The sequence below is a fragment of the Vanessa atalanta genome, chromosome 3 (assembly GCF_905147765.1).
Source record: "Vanessa atalanta chromosome 3, ilVanAtal1.2, whole genome shotgun sequence".
Classification (NCBI taxonomy): domain Eukaryota; kingdom Metazoa; phylum Arthropoda; class Insecta; order Lepidoptera; family Nymphalidae; genus Vanessa; species Vanessa atalanta.
The window spans coordinates 9,213,651-9,239,256 of record NC_061873.1 but is presented as its reverse complement, the minus strand read 5'-3'; the positions used below and the strand labels follow the sequence as shown (position 1 = coordinate 9,239,256).

The 25,606-nt window shown below is 30.8% G+C and overlaps 1 protein-coding gene across 1 annotated transcript; it reads right to left on the bottom strand.

Annotated features, from left to right (window-relative positions):
• Positions 1-1,029: 1,029 nt before the first annotated feature.
• Positions 1,030-4,094, bottom strand: LOC125076913 (meiotic recombination protein SPO11). The gene is made up of 8 exons (XM_047688650.1): positions 3,887-4,094; positions 3,570-3,741; positions 3,342-3,485; positions 3,037-3,230; positions 2,811-2,956; positions 2,064-2,201; positions 1,666-1,837; positions 1,030-1,169 (listed from the first exon to the last, which is right to left on the bottom strand). The coding sequence occupies exons 1-8, from the start codon at positions 4,092-4,094 to the stop codon at positions 1,030-1,032; spliced, it is 1,314 nt and encodes a 437-aa protein (XP_047544606.1).
• Between the last annotated feature and the right edge of the window lie 21,512 nt (positions 4,095-25,606).

Sequence of the window (25,606 nt, the reverse complement as noted above, 5' to 3'; positions counted from 1 at the left end):
TACGACATAATTTATATTTATCGAACGATTATTTGTTTTCCCTTGGCTTGGAAAACCGGGCCCACGTATCGACGCTTCGAAAATATCTTTCAAGGTTTTCATCCCTGGAAGCGATATCCGTGAGGCTAGAAAAGGCATCATGTGTACTGCTAAATGCACCGTCAGAGTTGCAGTTTGATCGTGAAAGATTACGCATCAATTCGTAATGAGAGAAATTCATAGATATCAATGATGTATTGTCAATTTCATTAAAATTTCTACTGGGACTTGCCATGCTGTCAATAAACATATTAGTCGTGTTACTTCGTACTATATTTGAATGCGCAATATTTCCACTGTATTCTCCATTAACAAGTTTACTTTTCTTCAGCCTTCCCACAGCCAGGTCTAGAGACCGAACAGCTTCATTTTCGTTAAATGATTTACGTTTAACAGGTTCACTTTTAAACTTTTTAGGTCCACTCGAATAAGATTTTGCTTTATTTGCCCATTTCTTTTCGTTTAATGGATCAGTACTTTCCATCGTGACTTAATAATTTTGTGACTATAAATGTTTTTTCATAAAAGTATAATAAGACTCATAAAATATAAATATATAATCTGACACGTTACATTGTACAGCTTGATTTATTTGTTATTTTTTTAACTAATAAAACAATTAATATACCAGTAATTTTGACAATTATTCTTGTTCGTTTGTCGCGCCATCTTTATTGAAATACGAGTACTACGTTATGTTGTACCGCAATACTTTCCTTATTATATCGTATGAATACGCTAGATGGCGCTGTTCTAGGTTTTTTATTTAATAAAGTTGGCACTAGATGTCATTAGTTACAATTTTGCGTGGAATATAATTGATGTTCAAATGTATGATAAGCATAGTACACACATGGTAATATAATTTCAAAATTAGAAAGTTCTAATGTAAGTACTTTAAGAAATGGCCAGTTGACTTAAACAACATTTTATTATATATACTTAATTTACTGAACTAGGTATTTCATTCTACAATGTTTCTTAAGAGCATCATCCCAAATAATCAGCTTGTATAATTTTGGAAGGCAGATACGAATCACAGAGCGCCGCGGTGGTAGAAGCCACAGCTTCTATCTCCGCCTTCATACCACTCGCCAGCATACCCGTCAAGTCTTCCTTAATTCGATTACCTAGAATTTATTTAATTAATAACTTCAATTACCTACATACTGTGGACGGACATACTAGCATAATTAAACAATGCTTTGTCTTCTTCTTCCGAATGTCAAATCAATGATGATAGATAGGGACGAATCAGTGTTTGAGTAAACGCCAGTAGAGTTATTCTGTTAGAAGACAATCGAAACTCATCGCAAAACGCGAGCGTGAAATATCAGGGTGTGATATGCGACATTGACCACAGTAATTATAAAATTTATGGGATAAACGTATCAAAATAGCGTATCACTGTAACATTTCACGAGTGAGATGCAAAGTGAATTCTTACAGAATTGCAATGCACCAATGCACACGTCATTTAGAAGTAAGGCTGTTAGTAGCTAAAAACCAATTTGTAAGCTAAACGTCGTGTCACAAAATAATTAGTTATATAAATCAATAATACTTATTTCGATGTAACTAATCCTAAAACTAGGAATAAATGTTATTATCAAAACGATAGTTAACCTGTTGGAGATTCTAAATAAGGTCTTTTTATTAATGAAATCAGTTTCCTCTTATCCGGCGCTGTTAGATGAAGGCGAGCGGCTTTAGGAGCTAAAGTTGTGACATCATCAGGGCGAACTCCAAGAAGCAGCAAGCTACTACAAGCTAGAGTGTCGGATAAGTGTGATTGGGCCTGGAATAAATAAATACTTTTACGTTATTTCACGTTAGAGACAAAAAAAAACATATTAATAATAATCTGAACAAAAATTAAAAGTTAAAATTTAATAGAAAAAGTTTATAACGTAAACCATAATATTATTTTCAAAGGAAAATTGGGATGGTGATGTAATATTTAAAACAACGTTAGAATGTTAACGGTAGGTTAACAATTTCACAAGAAGTGTAGAGTAACTTACGAGCGAACCATATTTATATGTTAGGAAGATCTCATATCCATGAGGATCGTAGTCTACAAGCGCGAGCGCCTTCAATCCCAACTCTTTCACTAGTCGGCAAAGTAACTGTCTAGTACAAACATCGGGATATCCCTTTCCCTAGTAATAAAGTACATACATCTAGTATATAGTTGTGATAGTTTAAAAAGTGACGACATATAATTAAAAGCTAAGTAGCGGAATTCCAATAAAAGCATCACAATACGTCGAGATCGTAATAAACCTTAAGAGACAATTGTAATGGATTTCATTGATGTAGAGAATTTAACGTAAATATATAATTACTGTTTGGTTTTAATTAATTAAACGTTATAAAATTTCGATTAAGTTTTAGAATGATTGAAAGCATTTCTGAGAGATCCGTAACGAATGTACCTGAAGTATGTAATGTAATTGTAGTGGCGATAACCAACGACATAATATTATCAACATACTATATATATTTTGGTTTTAAATAAGAAAATTATATTTTTCAACTGTCCTGTTAAAAGATTATATCAACTGTTTATATTTTAAGTCCATCAATAGTTATGACCAACTGAGGGCAACATACATGAGGGCGTTCTTCAGATCTATCACATGGTAATGACAGTCATATGGAACGTATTCTATCGACTGGGTTTTTTAAATATAGAACTCCAAGCTTTAAATAAAATGATTGCTATTTAAAATATCTTGATTATCGATTTAAAATAGTCAACTTAATACCGTTATAATGATGACAGGACCCAAACGCACGAGTGCCCCTTCATCAAGTAGCTTTTGGAATATTGCATCTTTTTCTACAACCAAGATGTACTTAGCTGTTGACTGAAATTCTTTTATACCGCTTATATCTTGTGGTATTAAGATGCCTTAAAATATGAGAATTATTTACTTTCTGTTTTATTGAACTATCAGTTATATATTTTTAAATAAGTTTTTGAGTAGCTACCGCCGGAAGCCATACAGTTCACAATAGTTCCATCTGCATTAAACATTTTTAAAGGACCTGCTATAAGACCTTTAGCTGTTGCAACAATGCCTAAACTCCACGGTGGAGTTTCAAGCAAGCAGCACACGTCTCGCACGCCAACATCTAATTTAGATTGGTTTCTAAACCTCGAAATATTCTGATAGAAAAGTTCTCTGCAAAATATTAACGTATAATTATTTCATAGTACTATATTATAGTAGTATTTCGTACAAAAGTGCCTTATTTTTGTACTAACTACTTAAGAAAGATACGATAACACATACCTCCTTGTTACCGACAAATTTTTCGAAAGCAATTCATGGGCTTTGGTCAAAACAAACACTATTGTATTAAAACGTGATTTATCATCAGCGTTCGAATAAATCAAAGTTGAAGTTTTAGCAACTTGTAAACTTTTTAAAGTAACTCTAAAATCAAATTAAAAGTTATCACAATAAAACGGTATTTTGTTTTTAAATTTATTTTAATATATTAGTAATTGAATTACCTACCGATCTAAATCATAAATGCAATTGCTCCATAAACTCTGATTACGTATAATTAGTTTAGGCGTATCGCCGCTCTGTGCAATGTTATTTATGTCTTCCAAAATCTTTTCGATTTTCTTTATAAGTTCTCTTCTTTTATTCAGAGCTTCTTCTCGTGTCAGCTCGTTAAATTCACCTTACGTAATATAATATAATTGTTAATTTAGATTCTTTGAAAAATGTTTGTCATATAAAATTTTTTGTTCATCAAAAATATTCGTTAAATCTAAATTTTCCTGTTGTAGGTACCTTACAAAGTCTAACAACATGAAATTCGATACCATTATTACTTGATGATCCTTTTAGTAGCTGACAAACTTCGCCGAAGTCTAATTTTCGTTCCGGTAAAACTAGATTTAATCCTAGTTTTTCTTTTTGGAACAGTTTATCTATGGCCGAAATAAGTTTTGGATCTTGTTTGAAAGAAAAAATCGAATTCAATGTGAAATCGCTTTTAAGCTCCAATACCTCTTTGTTTATTAACTCCATTCTGAAATAAAAAAATCCGTTTGATGTCTCAAACAACCTTTCAAAACAACTATAATTGACAAACAAATCCGATAAAGCTCTATTAATACGAACCACCGGCAAAAGTATTAATGATCCCTACCTACCTAGTGGCGAGATGTTTATCGACCGCAAACAATAACAGCGTCACAAAACGGAGCTCGTAAAAGGGCCACGAGACAATAGGGCAGCTCCTCAAAAGTTTTTACAGCAAAGTCGAGCGAAGATGCGTACGAGACAAATTCATCGTCGGTGGCGCATCCGACTCGCGCGCACTAAAAAAATGACACAATAGATATAATCGAGAGATAGTAGAGGCAGGCGTCTCGAGGAGCAGATGACACGACGTGACGATCGCACAAAGGGCGTGAAATGACGTCATAATAGCCTCGAATTATCGCCCCCTCTTGTCTCAGGCAAATATTTAACAGCAGCCCCGTTTTTGTCCTCCTTCTTCGGCAGGAGATCATAAATAACAGGGTTGCGGCAGACAAATGATGAGGACCGTTACCGCAGCGCTTTGTTATACGTGACATATTGCAACGAGGTGATGTTTATGTCTTATTATGGAACTTCGTTTAAGTTATGGTTTTGTTTCATCATTTCTCAGTAAACCTTAATTTATTTTCATGATTTTGGTTGTGTTACTTTTAAGTTATTAACGAATAAATTAAAGTGATATCAGCTTAAGCATAGGTACATATTATATCAGAAGTGGTGAAATAATATAACAAGTGTTTTTTTTTTTTATTTATAAAACAATACTATTTAGATTGCAATGTTGAGATTACTCTTGCCAAATTTTAATTGCATAATCAAACCCTTGAAGTGTGAGAAAGTAACCCTTACACAGGATTCCCACTACTGTCGACCGGCACCCTGAGGAGAGTCGATAGCATCAGCGGGAGACAGCCCGCACAAATACCATACAAATTGCTCGATGGCTCCTTCTTATTGATTGTTGCAATTATTCGGCGAACCCTTTCACGGCACCGCGACCACGGGGAGGTGAGAACTTACTTATCTGTTTGATCTATCTCGATGCAGCTACCAAACTCTTTGATATCGGTGTGAACTAACAATACACCAACACGAAGTTAGGTCGCTACGGGACGTCTCGCCGTCATTTTTGTCGCGATCTAAGATTTTGAACAACGATAGTTTTCTTCGTTCGTTCGAATTCGCAGACTTAGAATTCTATCCAAAAAATAACCACTTACGTAATAAATGCGTCGACTTAATCAAAGAATTAATAAACTATTCGTTGCAAATGTTTGAACATAAGTAACAATCTTCCCACAAAGTCTGGCTTTTGAAGTGGTCATCTAAGCGGAAGTAAATGCAGCAATTATAAAAATAGGAATAAAACATTCGTCACATTGTATGAATGGAAAGCGAGTGCGTCGCGAACCACAGGGCGTCGGCCCACAATGGACCACCATAGCGCTATCTCGATGGACGATACGTTCTCGCCCAATTGATTACTCAAACGTTATTTTAATACTTTGTTATTGAATTCAGATTAGGGTACTATAAAAATTCGATATTTATAATAACTTTTGGTATGAATACGATAAAAGACTATTATTATTTATTACAATTATTAATTTATCAATAAATCTTCCATATAACATTATTTAAAAGTTATATTTTTAAGTAAATGAATTATGATATTATTTAAATTAAGTTCGTGCTATATACATACTACATGCAGCATATGACGTTTTTTTAATGTATATTTCGTAATAACTAAATAATAATGTTAAATACTGATTAATATGTTAGTTTGAACATATCGTTACGCTTACACTTAAAAATGTCATGTGCTTAACAATGTATTAAACAAATTTAAATAAAAAAAAGGTTAATAAATTAAAAAATATTTTAAAACGCAAACCTTTAGTCTGCGTAATTCATAACAATTGACGAATATTATTTCAAACTTCAGACTTCAGACAGACAGCATTATTAAATGCTTTATTTATAAATAAATAACCGTACCGAAAAAACCGTACCGTATAAATAACCGTAGCAAATATGAAATCTGCTATCGATGAATACATTAAAATAACTAAACCGTACCTACCTGTAAAAATAACTAGAGTATTAATTACAATTACTATTTATTTAAATGGCCCTTAAATATTACAAAGAAATAATTCTTTATTTCTCTTGCTTATTATTCATTTGCCCACATTCCCACACGCGAATTCTGTATATTCGCAACAGTTTCTCACATCGAGTGGCTACTTATGGCTTTGTACTAAACAATACAACAATTGCAATAAGGCTACGAATGCGACGAATGCCTCTACAGTTCACCACTCGAGTGGTCAGACTAGTGTAGGGGCATATACTTCCGTTCTTTCATTTATTCTCATTGTTTCTTCTGTAAGCGATCGGTCTTTAGATATTGTAGTTTCAATTGTGATAAAATCTGATCGTTTTCTGCCTCCTTTTTCTTACTATAAGGCGAAGGACTCAAATAGTAGCACTTCACGATCTGTCCCATTTTAACGCTCCGCATGTTGGAGCCGACTATCAAGTCCGTTATCATCAGATAAGGGCCAAATCTTGCACCATCACCATGAATCATTTTGATACAAGTCTCTTTAAAATCTTTGTTGTAGGGAAATAAGACCTCCTAACGGTAACTGCACCCAGGCGATTATTATGCTTAAGATGGGGTTGCTCACATATTACCACGGTAAAATAACAAAAACATAACTTATCATATCCTGTTTACGATTTTTAATTATAGTAAAAGTACAACATTTTTTCATAATTTAACTTTAAAAAATGTAAAACAAATATTGTTAAATTATATTTGAATACCTACGAACTCCTTAAAAATCGGCTGAAGAAAATAATTGTTAATAAATTAGTAGTAAACTTATTAATACAGTGTAGTGTAGATAACTCTTTACCTTTTTATATGAAATACCTTTTTTAAATCATCACAATGTCAGATCCGATTGTTGGACTTTATATAATATTATTATTTAACATAAAATATATTTAAAATTTATTTTCTTTGTATAGAAATGTACTAATTTATATTTAATAAATTTTTATACTTATATTGCAAAATTAGTGAAACAATATAGTAATACCTTAAAATAGAAAATAGCATTAAAAATTAAAATGTAAAATTTCACTTGAGAGGCTTATTTATGTAATTTAATATTTTTTTGCATTATGATGATATAAATATATAGCTTTACCTACCTTAAAAACACAACCGGTTTAAAACAAATAAATTGTCATTGGATTCGTCGAACCGATCGAAGTGTTAAAGGTTATAAAGATATCATCAATCTAATAAGCCTGACGGTAGCTATCATACTGTATACGTAGTTATTCTTTTGTTCACCTATGAAAAATAGATAATCACTCAACCCGTTTTTTGCCATTTTTCTTTTATTTTTAATAAATTGACATGTATAAGTCGAAAGTTAACAGCCAGCATTTATTATAGCGTGTAAAAACTATTTTTATTTCTTATGGCTAAAAATAAAATAGATAACACTTCATAAATCTATATAAATAATAATCGTTTAAAATATCCCAGGACTTAAAACAAATATTAAATTTTTAGTGTTCATAACTTACCCCAGAACAAAACATGGCAGAGAAGTGGCGTCCCGTTGCGCCCCAATATTATCGTCGATGATTCTTTCCCACCCCACTTCACCCCGCAATATGCTCCCGGATAAATTTACATGTTACAAAGCGACTGTCACATATTAAAGGTCATAATTACGCAATCCATTAGATTTATAGCTGAAAAACAATAGTACTCGAAAGTCCAACCCTTTTGTTTAGTATAATAGTGTGAGCGACGAACGCGCTGATCATTTAAGGGATAATTAATACAAACGTTCTCATGGAAATGAGAGATAGAGACAATTAAACTTTTTCAATCACTATGATAAAAAAATTACAAAAGATTAAAAATCCTTTTGTTTACTGTGCTCTGGGTATTTTTATATGTTCATTGTCATTTCAACTTTAAAGTAGCCGTGTCAATTATTCACGTAAATATTTGCTCCAAATTGAAGCATTATTGAGGAATTAAAATGGTAATCTTATCTATACCAATATTATAAAGAGGAAAGATTTGTTTGTTTGTGTGTAGGGAGCAATCTTCGGAACTAATTCCCCAAATTTGATACAAATTTTAAAATGCAATGGTAGAAAGGTACATTATTCTTGATTGCTACGTAAAATGTATTGTTAATCTTTATTAAGAAATTGCACCCATGCGAGGCCGAATCGCTAGTACATTATAATATTATAAAAAAGTTAAATTTCGTTTAGAAATCAAAATAAAAATCAGATTTTTATAGAAGTTTCACGTGACATCAAATATAGCTATTACATTGTCTTAGATTATAATGTTTTCATTTTATTGTCTATGGCTTATGAACAAAGTCAAAATTTATCTCTAAAGTTGATAGCACGTTGATTTACATCAGAATAAATTCTAGCTCTATATCAAATCTTTGTATTATTGGGTTCCGGTTCAAACCAGTTAAAATCATAGTAGATAACTACAGTTACGACACGAATCACTAATAAAACTAATCGCGGAACTAGCAGCATTTTGGAAAGCCGAATTAAAGAAGATGAACCATTTTTCCGTAAGATTTGTAACATAACATAGATAATAAAGAAAAAACTCGAAATATAAATTGACAATTTCAAAATAATATAAAACTAAGTTTTTGCCTTAAAACCTCTTTGTAATATGTAATATCCATTACACCTCAGTATGATAAGTCTGATACAGATGGAAAATTAAACACGTGCAAAATGTTTGATTAACAGTTTAATGCATAAAAAGAAATAAGCAACATTAAGTACTTATCTTTAATCAACACGAGCTTTATAAAAACGACACAAGATCTGGTTTAGTGTCGCGTTATCTTATTTTATCTAAGTGCCCAACAAATGTGTATATGGGATTGAACGGACAGGTGTGCACATTGGCGCCAATCCTCGGAAGTTTGATTTTATACATATTAAATACTAACATCTAATCCGCGACTCTGTCTATTATTGAAATATGTGTATTTACATACAACATATATGAATATTATTATCACGTATTATAAATTTAAAAGCATAATTGCTTATCAATCACGCTCAAACTAGAGATTGTGTCGTTGAGTAAAGAATAGAGACTTATACATATCTTTGTATATTTAAATTTACTTACTTTAATTTAAAATTTATGAATCTTATTTAATTGTTGAAATATTAATTATCAATAATCAATAAAAGCTATTACGAAGTTAAGTACATTTTTATTTTCAAATTGTATTAAAGATCGTAAAATCGAAATAACGTGAACTGCATTAGATATCTAGGCAATGCAAGCAGGTGTAATTGCAGCTGCCTAAGACATCAAATTCAATCTAGAACGTTCTTAAACTTCATAATTCGGGGGTGTTCGAACGGAAACCCGTAGACTTCTAAAATAAGTCTACGGGTAGGGTTCCGCGTATTTCTAAGTTTCGAAATATGTATTTTTAATGATACAAATTGCCGATAACTTCATATCTATTTCTTGATCTCAAATGAAAATAGTCATGATAAAAAAATTAAAAGTAAATGTTCTATTTTTAAATTTTTGGAATAAATAAAATCGCACAAAATCAAATCATCGTTTCTATTAAAAAGTCTCAAAAACAACTACACACTAATTGAATATAAATTACACTACACTAACGAAAAGTAAGTGAATATAAAAATTGTAAATTGTTTTTAATGTTGTAAATTTTTAATCGCTATTTTTTTGTATTATGAAATAGAAGTGGAAAAGGTGCCATTCGTAAAATCCATAGATGTGACAAAAAACAAACTATTTTTGGCCACACGCGTTGCACAGTTATTGTTATTGTGTGTTGCCTGATATGCGCTTTTTTTATTATCTAATGTAAAATAATTATTGGGTCTTTTATACAAAGATAATTATTATCATAAAATGTATTTAGTTAATATATTAAAAAAATATCAATAAAAATTATAAAACAAAATAAAAGTTTTTCAACAGACTATAACTTTTTCAATAGTATTACAGCAATCGCGCTTTACTGGTATTTATTGAAGAGTTCCGTTGTCTGGCACCGAAACTCATCATTCGATCAATAAAAATATTTGCAATTCTGTCTATACGTATATACATGTCGAAGTAAACTAAAAGGTATAAAAATAAAATATAAACATCCAAAAATTTGTAACTCTTCTTCATTTCATATTGACTATATATAAAGTTATTATACTGTAATTCTTTAACTTAACTAAATTGATTAAAATAACATTAAAAAAAATGCTATAAAATAAATAAATTATAAAAGCAAAAACTTAAAACTTAATCATTGTTTAAATCAAAGTATTTTAAATGATGAAACATGAATACCGGCAAAAAATACTAACCCTAATGGCCAGAGGCCAGTGAAACAAAAACTGCATAGAGTACCCAAATAGGTAGTTATCCGCTATCGGCTCACGGCGCGTGCTACAGACTATTCCACGTGTCCCCGACACGATTGTTATCTGTACAGCTGTCACTGCCACTCGTCTTCCATAGACAATGCGAACTAAACTTGCTACCACTGCGGTCACCTTAACTTCTTTGAACATTATGTCGTGCCATAATTTAGATTCTTTTTTTAAAATCGATTATATTATTTAGTTTTTTTTTTTTGATACTTTACTGTTGTTTTGTTGTGATGTTTAAATTTTTTTTCGTGATTTATTAATAAATAATTGATGATGAAGAGTAAAATTAGATATTGATAAAAAATATATGCAATTTAACAATTAAAATATACAAAATTAATGTGGTATATGTAAACAATCAACTTAAATTTTATTTGTCCATCAATTCTAAGCCGTCGACGAGTAGCAAGGGAGGGCCACATTCCCTCACACCTCGCGTCAGCTGGCTATCCTCACCCTCCGAACATACCTATTAACTTCAATTGAGCCCGACAAATTTACATGAACCAGTGTGGCTCCTAAATATGAGAATAACGATTTGAAACATAAATTTAAAATTATTCCTTTTTTAGTGCAGATGCGCGCTCTAGAAATACTTCAGAAAAAATTATGAAGACCGACATTGGCTGCAATTGTTTTAACATTTAAAATATTCTTACTCAAAATAGCATATTAAAATTAACATTTCATGATAAGTAACAATATATTAATTATATCACATAAATTGGTAATAATTTTTTTTTAATAATTACATAATAAAGGTAACATATGACTATTATAATGAGTAATGACCAAATTGTTAATAAAACACATCGAACATAAGGATTGCAGTTATACAATTTTAGGTCTTTTCAATAAGAGGAAAAATGTGATTACTTTAATTATAAACGTAAATCAAGCATATTATATGCAATAATAACACTATATATCTGTATGTATATAAAATATAAAATCATGCCATATCTCTAGCCCTTTTCATGGCTCTACCTGCACCCGTGCGCCACTGCGCCATATGGCTGGACCTACCCGACTCAAATCGCTATTATATTGCTTTTAATTGATAACAATTTAAATATATTTGATGATTCACACTTACAAACCTCATTATTATTCATCGACTCATTATCTCAGTGTATTCGTTTTACCGAACGATGTTATCTGAAGCACGAATGTGTTTTACTTTTGTATTATTGTCGTCACGCTATTTACATTGTTGATATTAAAAATAGCTTCTTCGGTTTTGTAATTAGTATACTAATTAGATTTAGAAAAGAGGTCAATCAAGATATTCGGAAAAGAAAACAAAAATATTGTTGTTGAACGTCGAATCTATGTTAATAATAATAGTGTATTCTTTTTTAAAGTAAATTGTTTTTTTATCAATCTTATATAATACGATAAATAAGACTCGCTATTGTACATACAGTTAGAAGAAAAAAAAAAACTAAAACCATTTTTTAAAAACATTACACAGTAAACGATAAATATTTAGAAAAATAAATAAATAATTAAGAAAACTACCACTAAATTGTTATTCAATATTCATAATAGTTAACGTTAAAGATTTTAAAGTGAAAAGAAATTATGACCTATAAAGTCGTTCCATTTCGTGGAGAAATTTTATTATTCAATAAAAGTGTTTTGCAACAAAGGAACATTGAGTCCCTGTGGTTTTCGGAGGCTATAAATCAGGAGCAAGGACCCTTCGACTAGGCGAGAGGCTTCTTGAACTGTCAAGGCCTTGTTGTGGTCATCCGCGTCTCTTCTCGAGAGTGCAAACAAAACACGTTTTCAATACAATTCAATCGTGAATAAAAACAACACTAATTTAGATGAGATCCGTAATATACCCGAATTTTAGATATTTTATAATTTAAATTTGTCGTCGTAGCTCATTTTGTTAAATATTCGTATAGAGTTAATTTAATAGCATATAAAAATAATCATAGAGCACTTTAAATTAAACATCGCGTGTCGATCTCAGATAGCAATGCAATTCACAGACCATATTGCATTCATATCATTAACATAATTGTTAAAACGCATTGTCCTCTTCAATGATGGCAGATATTTAAATGGGTTAAATAGCTCGTAACCGCTTAAACATACGTTTTGTTGTCACTAAGTAAAATATTATATAGTGATATGATGTTGTTTTTTATGATATAGGTAGGCGAACAAACGAGCCACCTGATGGTAAGTGTTCACCACCGCATATAGGCCATGGTGCTGTAAGAAATATTTATCATTCCTTAAAATTGCCAATGCGTAACAAACGTTGGGAACTAAGATGTTATGTTCCTTGTGTCTGTAGTTATTATTTCAAAAACGTACTATGTTTGAAGTATGTTTGAAGTCAATAAATGGTGGATTATAGAGTTAACTATAAATAAAGAACCTTATTAGAATCATTTAAGCAACATTAACATTATATCCTCGTGGAAAATTAGTTACTACTTTTTCATTAAATCACTACCACAGATGGACGAAAGCGAGAGGAGAGATTCCACACATCAAAAAACTATTTAAATAAAACTGAAAAATATATATGTCACTTTAAAATTTTAAGGACCATTTGTTTAACACCAATTGTAAACTTTCCAAAAACGTAATGGAGCAAGAAATATACAATAAACGGCGTAAAATTTAATAAACTTTTAGGTTAGGTTAGATTGTTTTAATTAAACTATAATCAGGTCAACAGCGTACACCGTCCTGTTTTATAATCTGGTTAGATTTGTTATAAACTAAGATCCTCATAATTATCCGGTAGCATAATGTGATGCCGAGATGGCCCAGTGGTTAGAACGCGTGCATCTTAACCGATGATTTCGGGTTCAAACCCAGGCAAACACCACATCGTGAGGAAACCTGCATGTGTCTAATTTCAACGAAATTCTGCCATGTATTCCGCCAACCCGCATTGGAGCAGCGTGATGGAATATGCTCCAAACCTTCTTCTCAAAGGGAGAGCAGGCCTTTATCCCAGCAGTGGGACATTTACAGGCTGCTAATGCTAATGTAATAATATGATGATGGTTGTTAATTATATAACAAATTGAAGAGCCTAATGATTTTCATAGATTTTATAATAATAGTTTTTGCATTTTGGTTTACTCTCGCGTCTTATAATCAAATCTATGAGTAATTATAAAAAAAATATTTAGTATGTATAGTAATATTCCACGCGTAGTATATATTTAACGCATCAAATGCAAATGTTTACTGTAAGATCGACATATACGCTATCGATTATACCGCATATCGAACATTACTATTGTCCAAATGTAAATCAATGAGTTTATAAGTACTCTAATTAAGGTAAGTGGTAGTAGATACTATATGATAAACATTACCGAAGTTACATCAAAATCAAAAAAATAATACAAAACACCTAAATCTAAACAAAGCATATATTTACATATAATTTTATCATTTAAAAGGTAAATACTTATAACATGTAAAAGAAAATTCAGTAGATATCTGTAAAGAGTAAATAATAAGGGAAAAGACACAAAGAGCTTTGACCGCGCACCTCCAAATAATCCTTGTACCAGATTCTATGGGCTAATTGCACTGCTCGTATGAGATAAACTAATTAACAAGGATAGACATGAGATTCCGTTGCTGGGTATTGCGAGCTTATCTGCTAAGGCCGCGTTCATAGGAGGCAGAAAATGACGTTCTAAATTTATTATTTAAAAAAAAGAAACAAATCAAAGAATATATTATTATGAACCAAGACAACAAATTATATTCACAAGCTGAATTTAAATACCTTTTCTATCAGTGAACGGTAATTTTTTTAGAAGATTTTTTTTAATATTGGACATATATTTTATTATATATAAATGCCGAACTAATAGGTATGGCTTATTGATAAGAACACTTGACTCTTAGCCGACGATTGCAGGTCTAAACAGCGCTACACCACTGAATTTTGACATGCTTGATTAGTGTTTTATTCATCTCATACTTGGCGATGAAACCTATGTGTAATAAGATGATTCGTGACATGTGTAACCAAACTAAATTGGAGCAGCGTGATGCAATAAACCTTCTCTCTCTTCCAATTAAGTGAGAAATTTATATTACGAGAAATTGTAAATTATTTACACATGTATCTATCATTTCCGCTTTCGCTTCGTTCTGCGCTCGTAACTATAGCCATAGTCGCGTCAGCACAAAGGCCTTTGACGCAACGGGGGCGGAGGGCGGCCCGCATGATCGCGCGATCACCGTAGACCCATTTGCGGCTCGTTACACGCTGATAGCACCAAACAAAACACCCCAAGTAATTAGGAAAAGCCTTTTCCAGATAGCGTAAGCACTGTGACTTTTACTCACATATCGCATTGTTTTTGGTTGTTGTTGTATGGTTGAAATATTCAAAACACAACGTTTAATGAAGCTTACCATCCCGACTTTGCACGGATAAAGTTAGATTACCTAACCAAATTATTTAATTGTTATTAGTTTCGAGATTGTATTCCGTAATACGGATTTTTCTACTATTTTGTAATATCTATAAAACGCTAGGCGCATTTTTGTAAAATATAAACAGCAATTTTTATTAAAAAAAAAAAATTACTTGTAATTAATATGTTACTTTGATAACAATTAATATTGTATTACAAATAAATTCAAATAAGGCTATCGTTTATTTTAATTTTTTTTTATATATGTTTAAACATAGAAATGTTTATTGTAACTAATCTATCACTATGATACAAGGAAAATAATAATTGATACTCTCCATCTTAGTATTTTATTACTTTAGTCTGTTTTTTTTTTATTTAAAAATAAAAATTTAATAAAATTCACGCCCATTATTATATATTTCTATTTACTTGGAAAGTCAGTAGATAATATTATATTATCATACTTACCTAATGAAAAGGTAAGTTTTGATTTATTTATAGCGATTTTCGCCGAAAAGCAATATATAATGTACAGTATAAAAATATGGATATTAGTATAGCTAATTTTATCAATGTCACCAAAGAAAAAAAGTCTATCCGTGGCTTTTCAAAAAGTACGCCAAAACTTATACCGATACATATAAAAAAAAACGATATAAAAGATTTGAAAATAAAAATTCTTAAAAATTAAAATAATATAGATACTTTTTTATGTAGATAAATATTGACACTTTTTTATCATTCATTATTTTTAGAAAAATTGCGAGATATTTAAATAATTAGTTCAGTATGGAGGAATAAACAATTACGAAATGGTTATAAACCCAAGAGAAAAAATCCGTAAGCACTCATATTTAAATCACGAATGTTTTTTTTCACTAGCATAAAATATTTATAGATTGTAAATGGTTATAACTGCAAATAAATTAAGAGTGGCAAAAACATACCCTTTAACGTGGAATTGTTTCTCTAAGAGTGAAAGCTGCAAATTTTTACGATCAAACCACAGTCAGAATTCTATGTCTCTATGTGGGTTTGAAAAGAAATACACACATAAGCCAAGCCACATAAATTTAAAAAAGAATATGGAATAGCACAATAGTACTTAAATAATATCAGTGTATTTCACAGATAAATTATTACATTCCTCATAATATCAATACTTTGTTTTTTTTTTTTTGTATTGACTAATGTCGGTAAATATACCTATTCATTATTTTATTTCTAATTTAATTATCAGCAAAGAAATCAAACATCGTATATGGAAACAAGCTGCGCTTCTGAATAGTTCCAGACCACCTGGTCGGCTGTCAATAATACACTTTTTACTACGAATACCAAACATGTCATTATATAGGCGCAAAAAATGCACAATCTTTTTTAGCTATAACTTATTGTTTCTTGTAAATATATACCTATAATCTTTTTTTTTTAAATCAACGCTAAAAAATCTTAAATATTTTTTTTATCTGTAAAGTTAGTATTTGTTTACAAGTAGTGTTCGCTCAGTGTTATTTATAAATATTTGAAGAAAATTTTGCTTTGCATGTATCACAATTTTTTTTCTTATATCCATTTTTTTTATTAAAAATCATCAATGCCCATCAAAAAAAAAAACAGTTAACAAGCAGAGGGAAAATGTTACTGAACTGTGTTGTCTTTGCTTATTTATAAATAGATTGAATAAAAATGAGTCTATAAATAGTATCGTTCTAATTTCAAATATTTTATAAAAAAAAAAAAATTAATTCGTTTTTTAAGTGACCTACTAATTTAAAACTAAAGAAATTAAAGAAAAAAATTATATGCGGAATTTTTGGCGGGAAATTACGTTCTCTTCTTTTAACACAATTTTAAAATGTCACAAGTGTGTATTTTACGGTAATTGATACAATTAATACATAGCTAAAAGAGAACTATGTAAACTGAAGGTAACCATTTAAATATATATTTAAAAGAATATATAACATAATTAATATATTTAAAAAAAACTTAAAATAATAAAGATAATGGCTGTTTGATGCAATACATTTGCCTTTCCCAACAGATAATTAAACAATAAAAAATATAACTTAATTTAAATTATCTGCACGAATGATAAGTAATTTTATGTGATATAAACTTACGACTACTGAAAAAATTTGAACTATATCAAAGCCGTGTCTCGGTATGGTCTAGTCAATCAATGAATGCGGGCCCACAATTAGTAACACGTGCCGCTATGGGAAGTAAACGCGAATCATATATTTTCATATACATTGATTTCAAAATCGATTTATGACACTCGGACATTTATGATTTTAATCAATAATAGTATCCTTCAATTAATGTTAATTATTTAATTGCATTGTGATAACCATTATAACAAATTATTCTTACTAATAATTTACTAATAATGATATATATTATGCTATATTTTGCATTATGTTATATGCCATTTTAAATTAACAAAATTATATTTTCAATTGCGTTTGAGTAAATTCAATTCATGCTAGTGATTTCTTAGTATTGATGTTTTATCTATAGGATCACCCACTATTTTAACAATTAAAATCACAAATGATTACTCTGTTCACTATAATTGAGATAACATACTAATGAAAGAAATTAACGAAGTCCTCATTTTAGACAGGTTTAACATGTTTTAAGAACACCACCACACAAATTGTGGAAGTATTTTTTACTTTTACTTATGTATTACATCTGTAACGAAATTATTACTTAAACGTTTAGCGTATATTACCTAGTATTCCAGCGGCACCAGGCAAATTGCTAAAGTAAAACCGCCGTAGCACACTTATCCTACATTATTTTTATTTCCATTCTTTGCGGAACTTATAATTTATGCATTCTTAAAAACAGTTTTGTTTTGGTAATGATACGATATTTAAAAACTACTAGCTTTCTCGTAAATACTATTTTGAGCCGTATTATGTTGAAGCAGTTTGAAGAAATTATCCCTTATTTTTTATACTTACCTATTTTTTTCTTTGTTATTTAAATATAGTTTATTTAGTCTTAAAGCTACTGGAAACATATGTGTTCGTTTTTTATCACCTATTATACAGGAAAATCTACTATTTATTTCTATGAATCCTAACTCACGCATCACACCTGTCTGCCCATAAATGTATATACAAAGAGGCAACGAGCAGATTTTAAAGCTTGAATCACTTGATTTTATTCATCTGTAATAATAAAAACAAATGATTAAACGAGTTTACCATTTGAAATAGCTAAGACCAGTTACAATGTTTAGAACATTAAAATTAAAAAAAAAGGTTACAGCTAAACGTATTGGATTGAAATAGTGACTAGCGTTGCGGGTTCCAGAAACCTAATAAGGTGATATATTACTATTGAAATAAGAAGAAGACCTTTGTAGAAAAACAATTTCTAAGGAAAATAACCATCGATTCACAACTCCACAGGAAATCATTTGCTATCTGCTAAAGTGGTTTTTCAAGAGTTAATCTAATAAATCTATATAGCTGTAGGTATTACATATATTAACATATAATACAATCGCTACTTTATTTAGAGTATTTTGACATTTATTTTTATATTGTTACATTTCTTAATTTTAAGCTAAAATTAACTTTAATTTTTCGATATTAATTTTGATAATAATAAATATCATTTATATTTTTTTATTAATAACACAAAAAAGGCACAAATAGCAACTAAGGATTGTTGTGACCATATAATTATTGGGGTACGTCAACATAATTATATAAAAGTTAATTTCTGAGGCAAGGAGAAAAAATTTCCGGAAATATTAGTGCCTACATAAAAATTAGAGAAACGTACCGCGTCAATAACGCTCAAATATATATATATATGTGTTTCCACGTGCAAAAACGTGACGGATGGAGCTTATTTATGGTCGTATTCTCTATAAAAAGCTTAATGCTCTTGACTATTTACTTATTTTTTTATATGCCAGTCGATATAAAAATCATCACAAGTTCATCGTTCGGTCCGTGCACATCTGGATACGGGGACAATCTATTAACATAGAGTTATTGCGTAATAATCTAGCCGGCAGATGCAAGGATGATTGCACTAGGTAGATATATTTAGCTAACAGGTGCTGCCCACGTGGATGGACAGGGTCGTAAGACTTTGACTAATATCTTTGGTAAATAAATAATATTTTTATAAGACACTTATTTATGTGATGAGTAAAGATTGCAAGGCATTGAATAATTATAAGTAACAGATACACGGTCGATACGCGATGCGCCTGTCAAATTTTCGCCTTGCAATTGAATCCATTTTTTAATATCATATTTCGTTATTGTCCTTTAAACCGATACAAATGTATACAAGTATTTAATACCGTTTAAGTGACGTTTGTGTTTTTTGTACGTATTAACTACTACCTAATACTAGCATACTATCTCAATAAGTTTGTCTAAACTATTATCCGATACGACTTTCGCAAAAATATTTAGTGCTGAAATGTACACCAACTGTCATGGCGAGCGGTTGAACGGTATATAAATTGCTGTGGTGGAGCGCAACCTAGCAACCAATAAGGTAAATCAAAGCTGAAAGTATAAAAAAATCTACTCGAAAATATACGTGATAACTTATATGGTGATCGCAAAGATTGTTTAAGGTTATGAATAAAACACCTTCGACTTTATGAAATTTAAATTATACATATAAAAACACAAATCAGAGGTAAATAATATTTATAACGTTTTAGATTGGATTGATTTCGATTATAGAAAAGAAATTACTTATTTTAGTTGTAAAACTTTTTATATACATATATAAGAGTACTTGTGCCAACCCTATTTTAATATGTTCTCTTAACTAGATTAACCAGTTGTTGCGATTTCATTTTATGAAATTGCATAATAATTATAAACTTGGCAATCGTGAATGTATTATAAATAAACAAAACATTAAGCCGCTTCACTGCGTTGACACTTTTTGTAATTAAAAATCCCTTCAATATATGTAGGCACTAATGCTAATCTCTTTTTGCTTAATATGTTTAAAAAATTAACATTGTTTTGACTTTTATTATTCATACTTGATGTTTCTGTAAATTTATTACATTTGTCATATGTAAATTTATTATATGTAAAGGTATTACCATACCTGCGTTAAATTTGTTATATAAATTTCAATTGTAATAGAATTTTTCTTTATTTTGAATATGAATATTTTCCTATCAAATTATTTTAAGGAAAATAAGATTCATTATATATATTTTAGAATAACCTAGAAAAAATATTGACTTTACAAATTTGTACGACAAAAGACTTTACGTAACTTTAAGTTTACTTAAGGTAACATATTTTATGAAATAAATACTAAATATGTGTCCTGTCCTAGCTTCTAATTATATATATTTTTTTTAATTTGAATTTTGAATCAGAATATTTAGTTTTGGTAAGTTGGAAATATTGTAGCAACGAATATATTATTTTATATATCCCGTAATCTAGGATTTTATTTTAGCCAAGAAAATACTTATTTCATGTTTGTCAATTGGTAAACTATATATCAACGAAAAAATATTTACTCCGTTAATATATTCAATAAAGCAACAGCCTGTGATTGTCCCACTGTTGAGCCAATGACTTCTCTGCTTTTGGGTTTGGGGTTATTCAATAATGCTAAAAATTCAGAAGTACTTACCCGAGTTCTCAATTAAATCGATTAAGATTCAATTGTTCTACCAACTCGGCCATCTCGGAATATAGCTTAAGATTTTTAGACATATAAAATAATTTTCAGGTGTAATTTTTCGTATCTTAATTTATTTATATTGACATATTTAAATAAACCTAATAAGACAATATCGATATTAATCAAGTTTTTCGATTGAATTGATTCCGAAAATCGTTTCGTTTTATATATATAGAATTTTCTAGATTTTTCCATTAACTATTTTGTAAGCGTGTACGCTGTTCATTGACCTTAATATCATTTATGTATCTAAAATTGTCGTTCACAATTTTTTAAGATAAAAATATCAAGAGTTTCACCTTTACAGCATAATCGATAACTATTTAGAAATAATGACAAAAAAATTAACATCCAATTAAGTAAGGACTTTATAAGGCGTGACTACAAACACGAGCCATGATTAGATACAGATATATTGAATCAGGCAAACGCAGGTGGCTTTCCTTGCAGAAAAGTTTTTGCACAGATATCCAAAGCAGATGTGTCGCGAAAATTGCCAGCCCCTATGCCTACATCTACTAATAATCTAGGAATTAATAGCCAATTGCTAATGACAAAATGGAAATGCAACGTTTGGTCAAAGGCAAAGTAATTACCGGTAGTACGTTAGAATACGAACCAAGATACGGGCGAAGGCACGTGTCGCGGCCACGGGGCCGGTGTGGATTTTTTTATAATATTAAAAAAATATAATCATATAATTTAATTAATTATTAATATTATAAGGTTTTAAGAAACTTACAGTAATAGTATATGTTGGTATTATTAAACACTTGCTAACATAGGATTAATAATAGCTTTCTGTTACTATTAGGTACTTCCATATCTTTAAGCAGGTCCTACAGGCAGTAATTTTCGACCAGAATTACATTGATTACAATTTATTAAGGTTTATGTATTTTTTTTTTTCTTATTTTTGTTATACCTCTTACGGTTAAAAAAAATGGTGAAGATTTAATATTATTAGGTTAAGGTGAGTATTTACTTACAGTATATATAATCCTATGTTAGTCGAACTAAATACATCTTATTTATTGAAATAATTACAAAAATGGCCGAATCTCCACCAACAATTATGAGCCCATTGTAAAGAGCATATTATGTATCCTAACCGCCTATTGCAGATTCAAAACCCAGTAAGCACCATGAATGTGCTTAATTTTTGTCTATTTTAGCCCATACTCAGAAGTGAAGTAGAATATCGGGAGGAAACCTACAAATGTTGAATGTAAATCTGTCACATGTGTATCGACCAACCCGTATTGGAGCTCCGAGGTGGCTCCGTGGTGGCTCCGTGGCGGCTCCGTGGTGGCTCTTTTGGGAAATCTAAGAAGGTTTTCTTTGATTTTCCAACAAGAATTAACCCAGGCGTATGACATTTACCTATAGGTTATTTAACTTTACTTTTAACACGACACGTAATAAAAATCTAACGTTAACAAGAATATATCAATGTGTAGTTTCGACATCTTAAAATTTAAAGACCAAAAGTAAACTGAAACCCAATTCAACTGCCACCTCTTTAATTTCTAGCTCAAAGGTATACAATAAATAAATACGTACATAATTGAACTAACATAAGTATTACAATAGTAGATCAAAATTCTAATACGAAGTTATCAATATTGATAAGACCAATAATTATAAAAACCCTATGTTAGGATATTAGTTTTTACTAACAATACACATCAATAAGTACAGCAAATCAAAATATTGCGGAGCTTTTGTGTTACCGCACATGCGCTCTCAATATTGAAGGAATGGGCTCCACAAAACGCTTTTCATTTCGTTTGAATCGTTCGCGCATTTTGTGCGCACACGCAAGATGAGTCAGTAATGCTGACAAAGACTAACAAACTAGAAATCAGTAACGTTAACTATGAAAACATTAAAATATAGTAAATAAATTTAGATTGATAATATAATACTCAAAAGTAAAGTTAGTTTATTTGGTTGAATATGCAAATCTAAAGAGGGAAATAAACAGTATATGAGACAAAAATTGACGTAGTAAACACTGAAGGGCATCGCTACTAGCGGTTTTAAATAAAATACCAATTACGTTTATATTAAATAACAGTAGTAGATCCGTAAATTGCAATCGGTGAGTGCTAAAGTGACTGATATCATTGCATGTCAAAGAGAAAAGCTTGAAATGATTCACAAGCATCGCAGGATGAACCCAAAAACATATTAGAAACGAGGTTTTTAACTTGACTTCGCCGATGATATTCGATGATTTGAAAACTAAACTTAAGGACATCAAAACTCATATTCGCCCACACCGATTCGCATCCACGATTTCGTCTATGATTCTTACCTCAAGGGTACTTCTACATTAAACAAACGTTTTTAAGAAAGCTATGGTTAAATTAGAATTTTTTTATTATTTTTCATACAATTTAAATTTAATAGGAATATTTAAAAAATATATACCTTGTCTTCTTTCTTCTTTTTGTGACCCATATAAATATTCTGCATATCATAATCTTTGGCCGCGCGTAATTAGTAGCGCAGTGAGCGTTGTCTGCGAGGAATTCTTTTGAGAGGAGACAAATGAAAGAGGCTACGAGCGAGCATCGTCCCGATCAATGGGATATCGTGTGTCGGCCACCTGCGCGCCGCCGCCGCACCGCCGCCCGCCGCCGCCCGCCGGCTCTTTCAACGGGCACGCTGCAGTGGTGCTGCGCTCGGGGTATTGAGTGAATACTTTATAAATACGTATAAGTATATAATTTAAATCAAAATCGATTCAGCAATTAGATCAAAACATATTGTTTTAAAAAATGTCTATGAATAATAACTATTTGGTAACATAATAGTTGTTCCGTTTTTCTTCCCTAGACTGTAATTAAAAAGTATTTTTATAATTAGACAAATAATCGCGAACTGCAATATTAGCAGTTACAACATTGTTGGGGTATCGATTTGTAAAATAGAAAAGATCTCACACGGCGATATCGTCTCCCCCGAATACCCCGCTGATTCCTGAGAACGTCACTCATTACCGGTAATATCGATACATGGATGTAAGTTAAAATTATCGATCGTAACTGGTATACTGATGTTATCGACCACAAATTGCGGTCTGTGTGGGAAATCGTTTATTTTGACGACAAACTCAAATATAAATAAATAGTAAAACTCATTTATACACTCAACGAACGTAACATTTAGAGGACCGCAAAAATTGTTTAAAAACAATTAAATTTGCACTCCTAGGCGTATTACTTAGAATAAATTATTGAAAGTAAAAATTTTAAGAAGAAGTCTGTTTACATTTATTGAAAAAAAAATCGTAATACAATAGTTGTATTTGTGACAAAATAGAAAATCGTTCGAACTGGTGAAATTTTTGCTGCTGTTTAGCTAACTCGTTGTTTATTAAGTCCCCTTGTTGTCAAAATTACCTACATCCGTCTGGGTATATATTTTCTTACATGAAAAACACTTTGTGGCATGTGACTCTATTCATTTACTAGAGCACTCCTCCGGTCTCATTTATTAGCTGGTATTAAATTTCATTGTAATATTTGGCTCTCCAGTTTATCCAACTATCCTTAACGATATCCATTTTCATAACGTGCTGGCCAGTACAAAGCCATTAAAGAAAATATGAGTAGGTATAAGACACAATAATCCGATCTAAATTATATCTACAAACCGCAATCGAGAACTCATTTTCTACGAGGTACAGCTTCATACGTACTTCCATACTAATGCTACCTTACATTTCATCTCCATGAGGCTCTTTCCAAAACCGCTACACTGGGCCGATTATTCTCTGCACACATCTGGCTCTGGCTTAAAACTAAATGCCCATTCTTCAGTCTAGAGTAAATTATCTTTACCATGTACTGTCATCCAAGTTTCGACTGTCGCTTGTCAAACTTCCTATAGCTTAGCTCTTACCCTAGACGAATTAGAACTCATTGTTCGTAATTATGCTATGAACGGACGACTTAAACCTATTACTAAGTATGCATATATTTATACGTTTTACGTGCAAAATGTTACCAACTTTAAAATAAACGATCATTTGTCTTGTCAGTTAGACAAAATTATACGAATCAATGCTGCCAGTTTCAGACACACGATAACCGCGCGTAAATATTCCCTTGCTGGAAAGTCAAGCCAAGCTGCAGAGAATTTCAGTTAAGGAGAAAGTTTGGAGTTTATTCCACAGTGGTGCAACGGATTACATAAACATGAATAATTTCAAAATCAGAATATTATTTATTCAAGTAGGCTCACAAAAGGACCTTTGAATCGTCATGTGTGTTGTATTAATGTAAAGCTACCTTATTAAAGGTAATAAAGTAGTATGTACCTATTATATAAGGCCCATCCAAGTTTCCTCAAGATTTTTCCTCACCACTTAGAACGACATTTAATATTTCTTATTAATACACAAAATAAGCTCGTTTTAACTCGTTGTGCGTGAATTTTAATTCATGATTTGATGACTGTACAAGCCTTTCCTGCAACTTTGTGTTACTATAAAAGTAAAATAATGTTTTACCGCATGAAGTAATTTTAATTTTTATCATGATATTCTAGACAATGCAATGAACGGATTGGAAGCGGAGCAGATCGTTCTTTAGTTATTAGTCCATCAAATCAAATCAAATCAAAATACTCTTTATTGTACACCAGTAAACAAAAAGAAGAATCACATTTAAGAAAGATGCACAAGAGGCGGCATTTTATTTATTATGAAAAATATATTTGTTTATTAGACACTTTTAGAACTTAAACAAATACTCAACTTACCTTTCGGTCAAAATCACCCCTGCTCTCGTAATTTTGTTAATACCATCCTTAAATCGAGTGATTGTGGGAAAAGACAAAGACAAT

What these genes read in the sequence shown, in the direction of transcription:
- LOC125076913 (XM_047688650.1), bottom strand. Translation starts at nt 4,094, where the DNA reads ATGGAGTTAATAAACAAAGAGGTATTGGAGCTTAAAAGCGATTTCACA. An exon ending in GAACTGTATGGCTTCCGGCG is followed by an intron (nt 2,957 to 3,036) that starts GTAGCTACTCAA and finishes TCATATTTTAAG; the next exon opens with GCATCTTAATACCACAAGAT. An exon ending in TTATTTAGAATCTCCAACAG is followed by an intron (nt 1,170 to 1,665) that starts GTTAACTATCGT and finishes AATAAATTCTAG; the next exon opens with GTAATCGAATTAAGGAAGAC.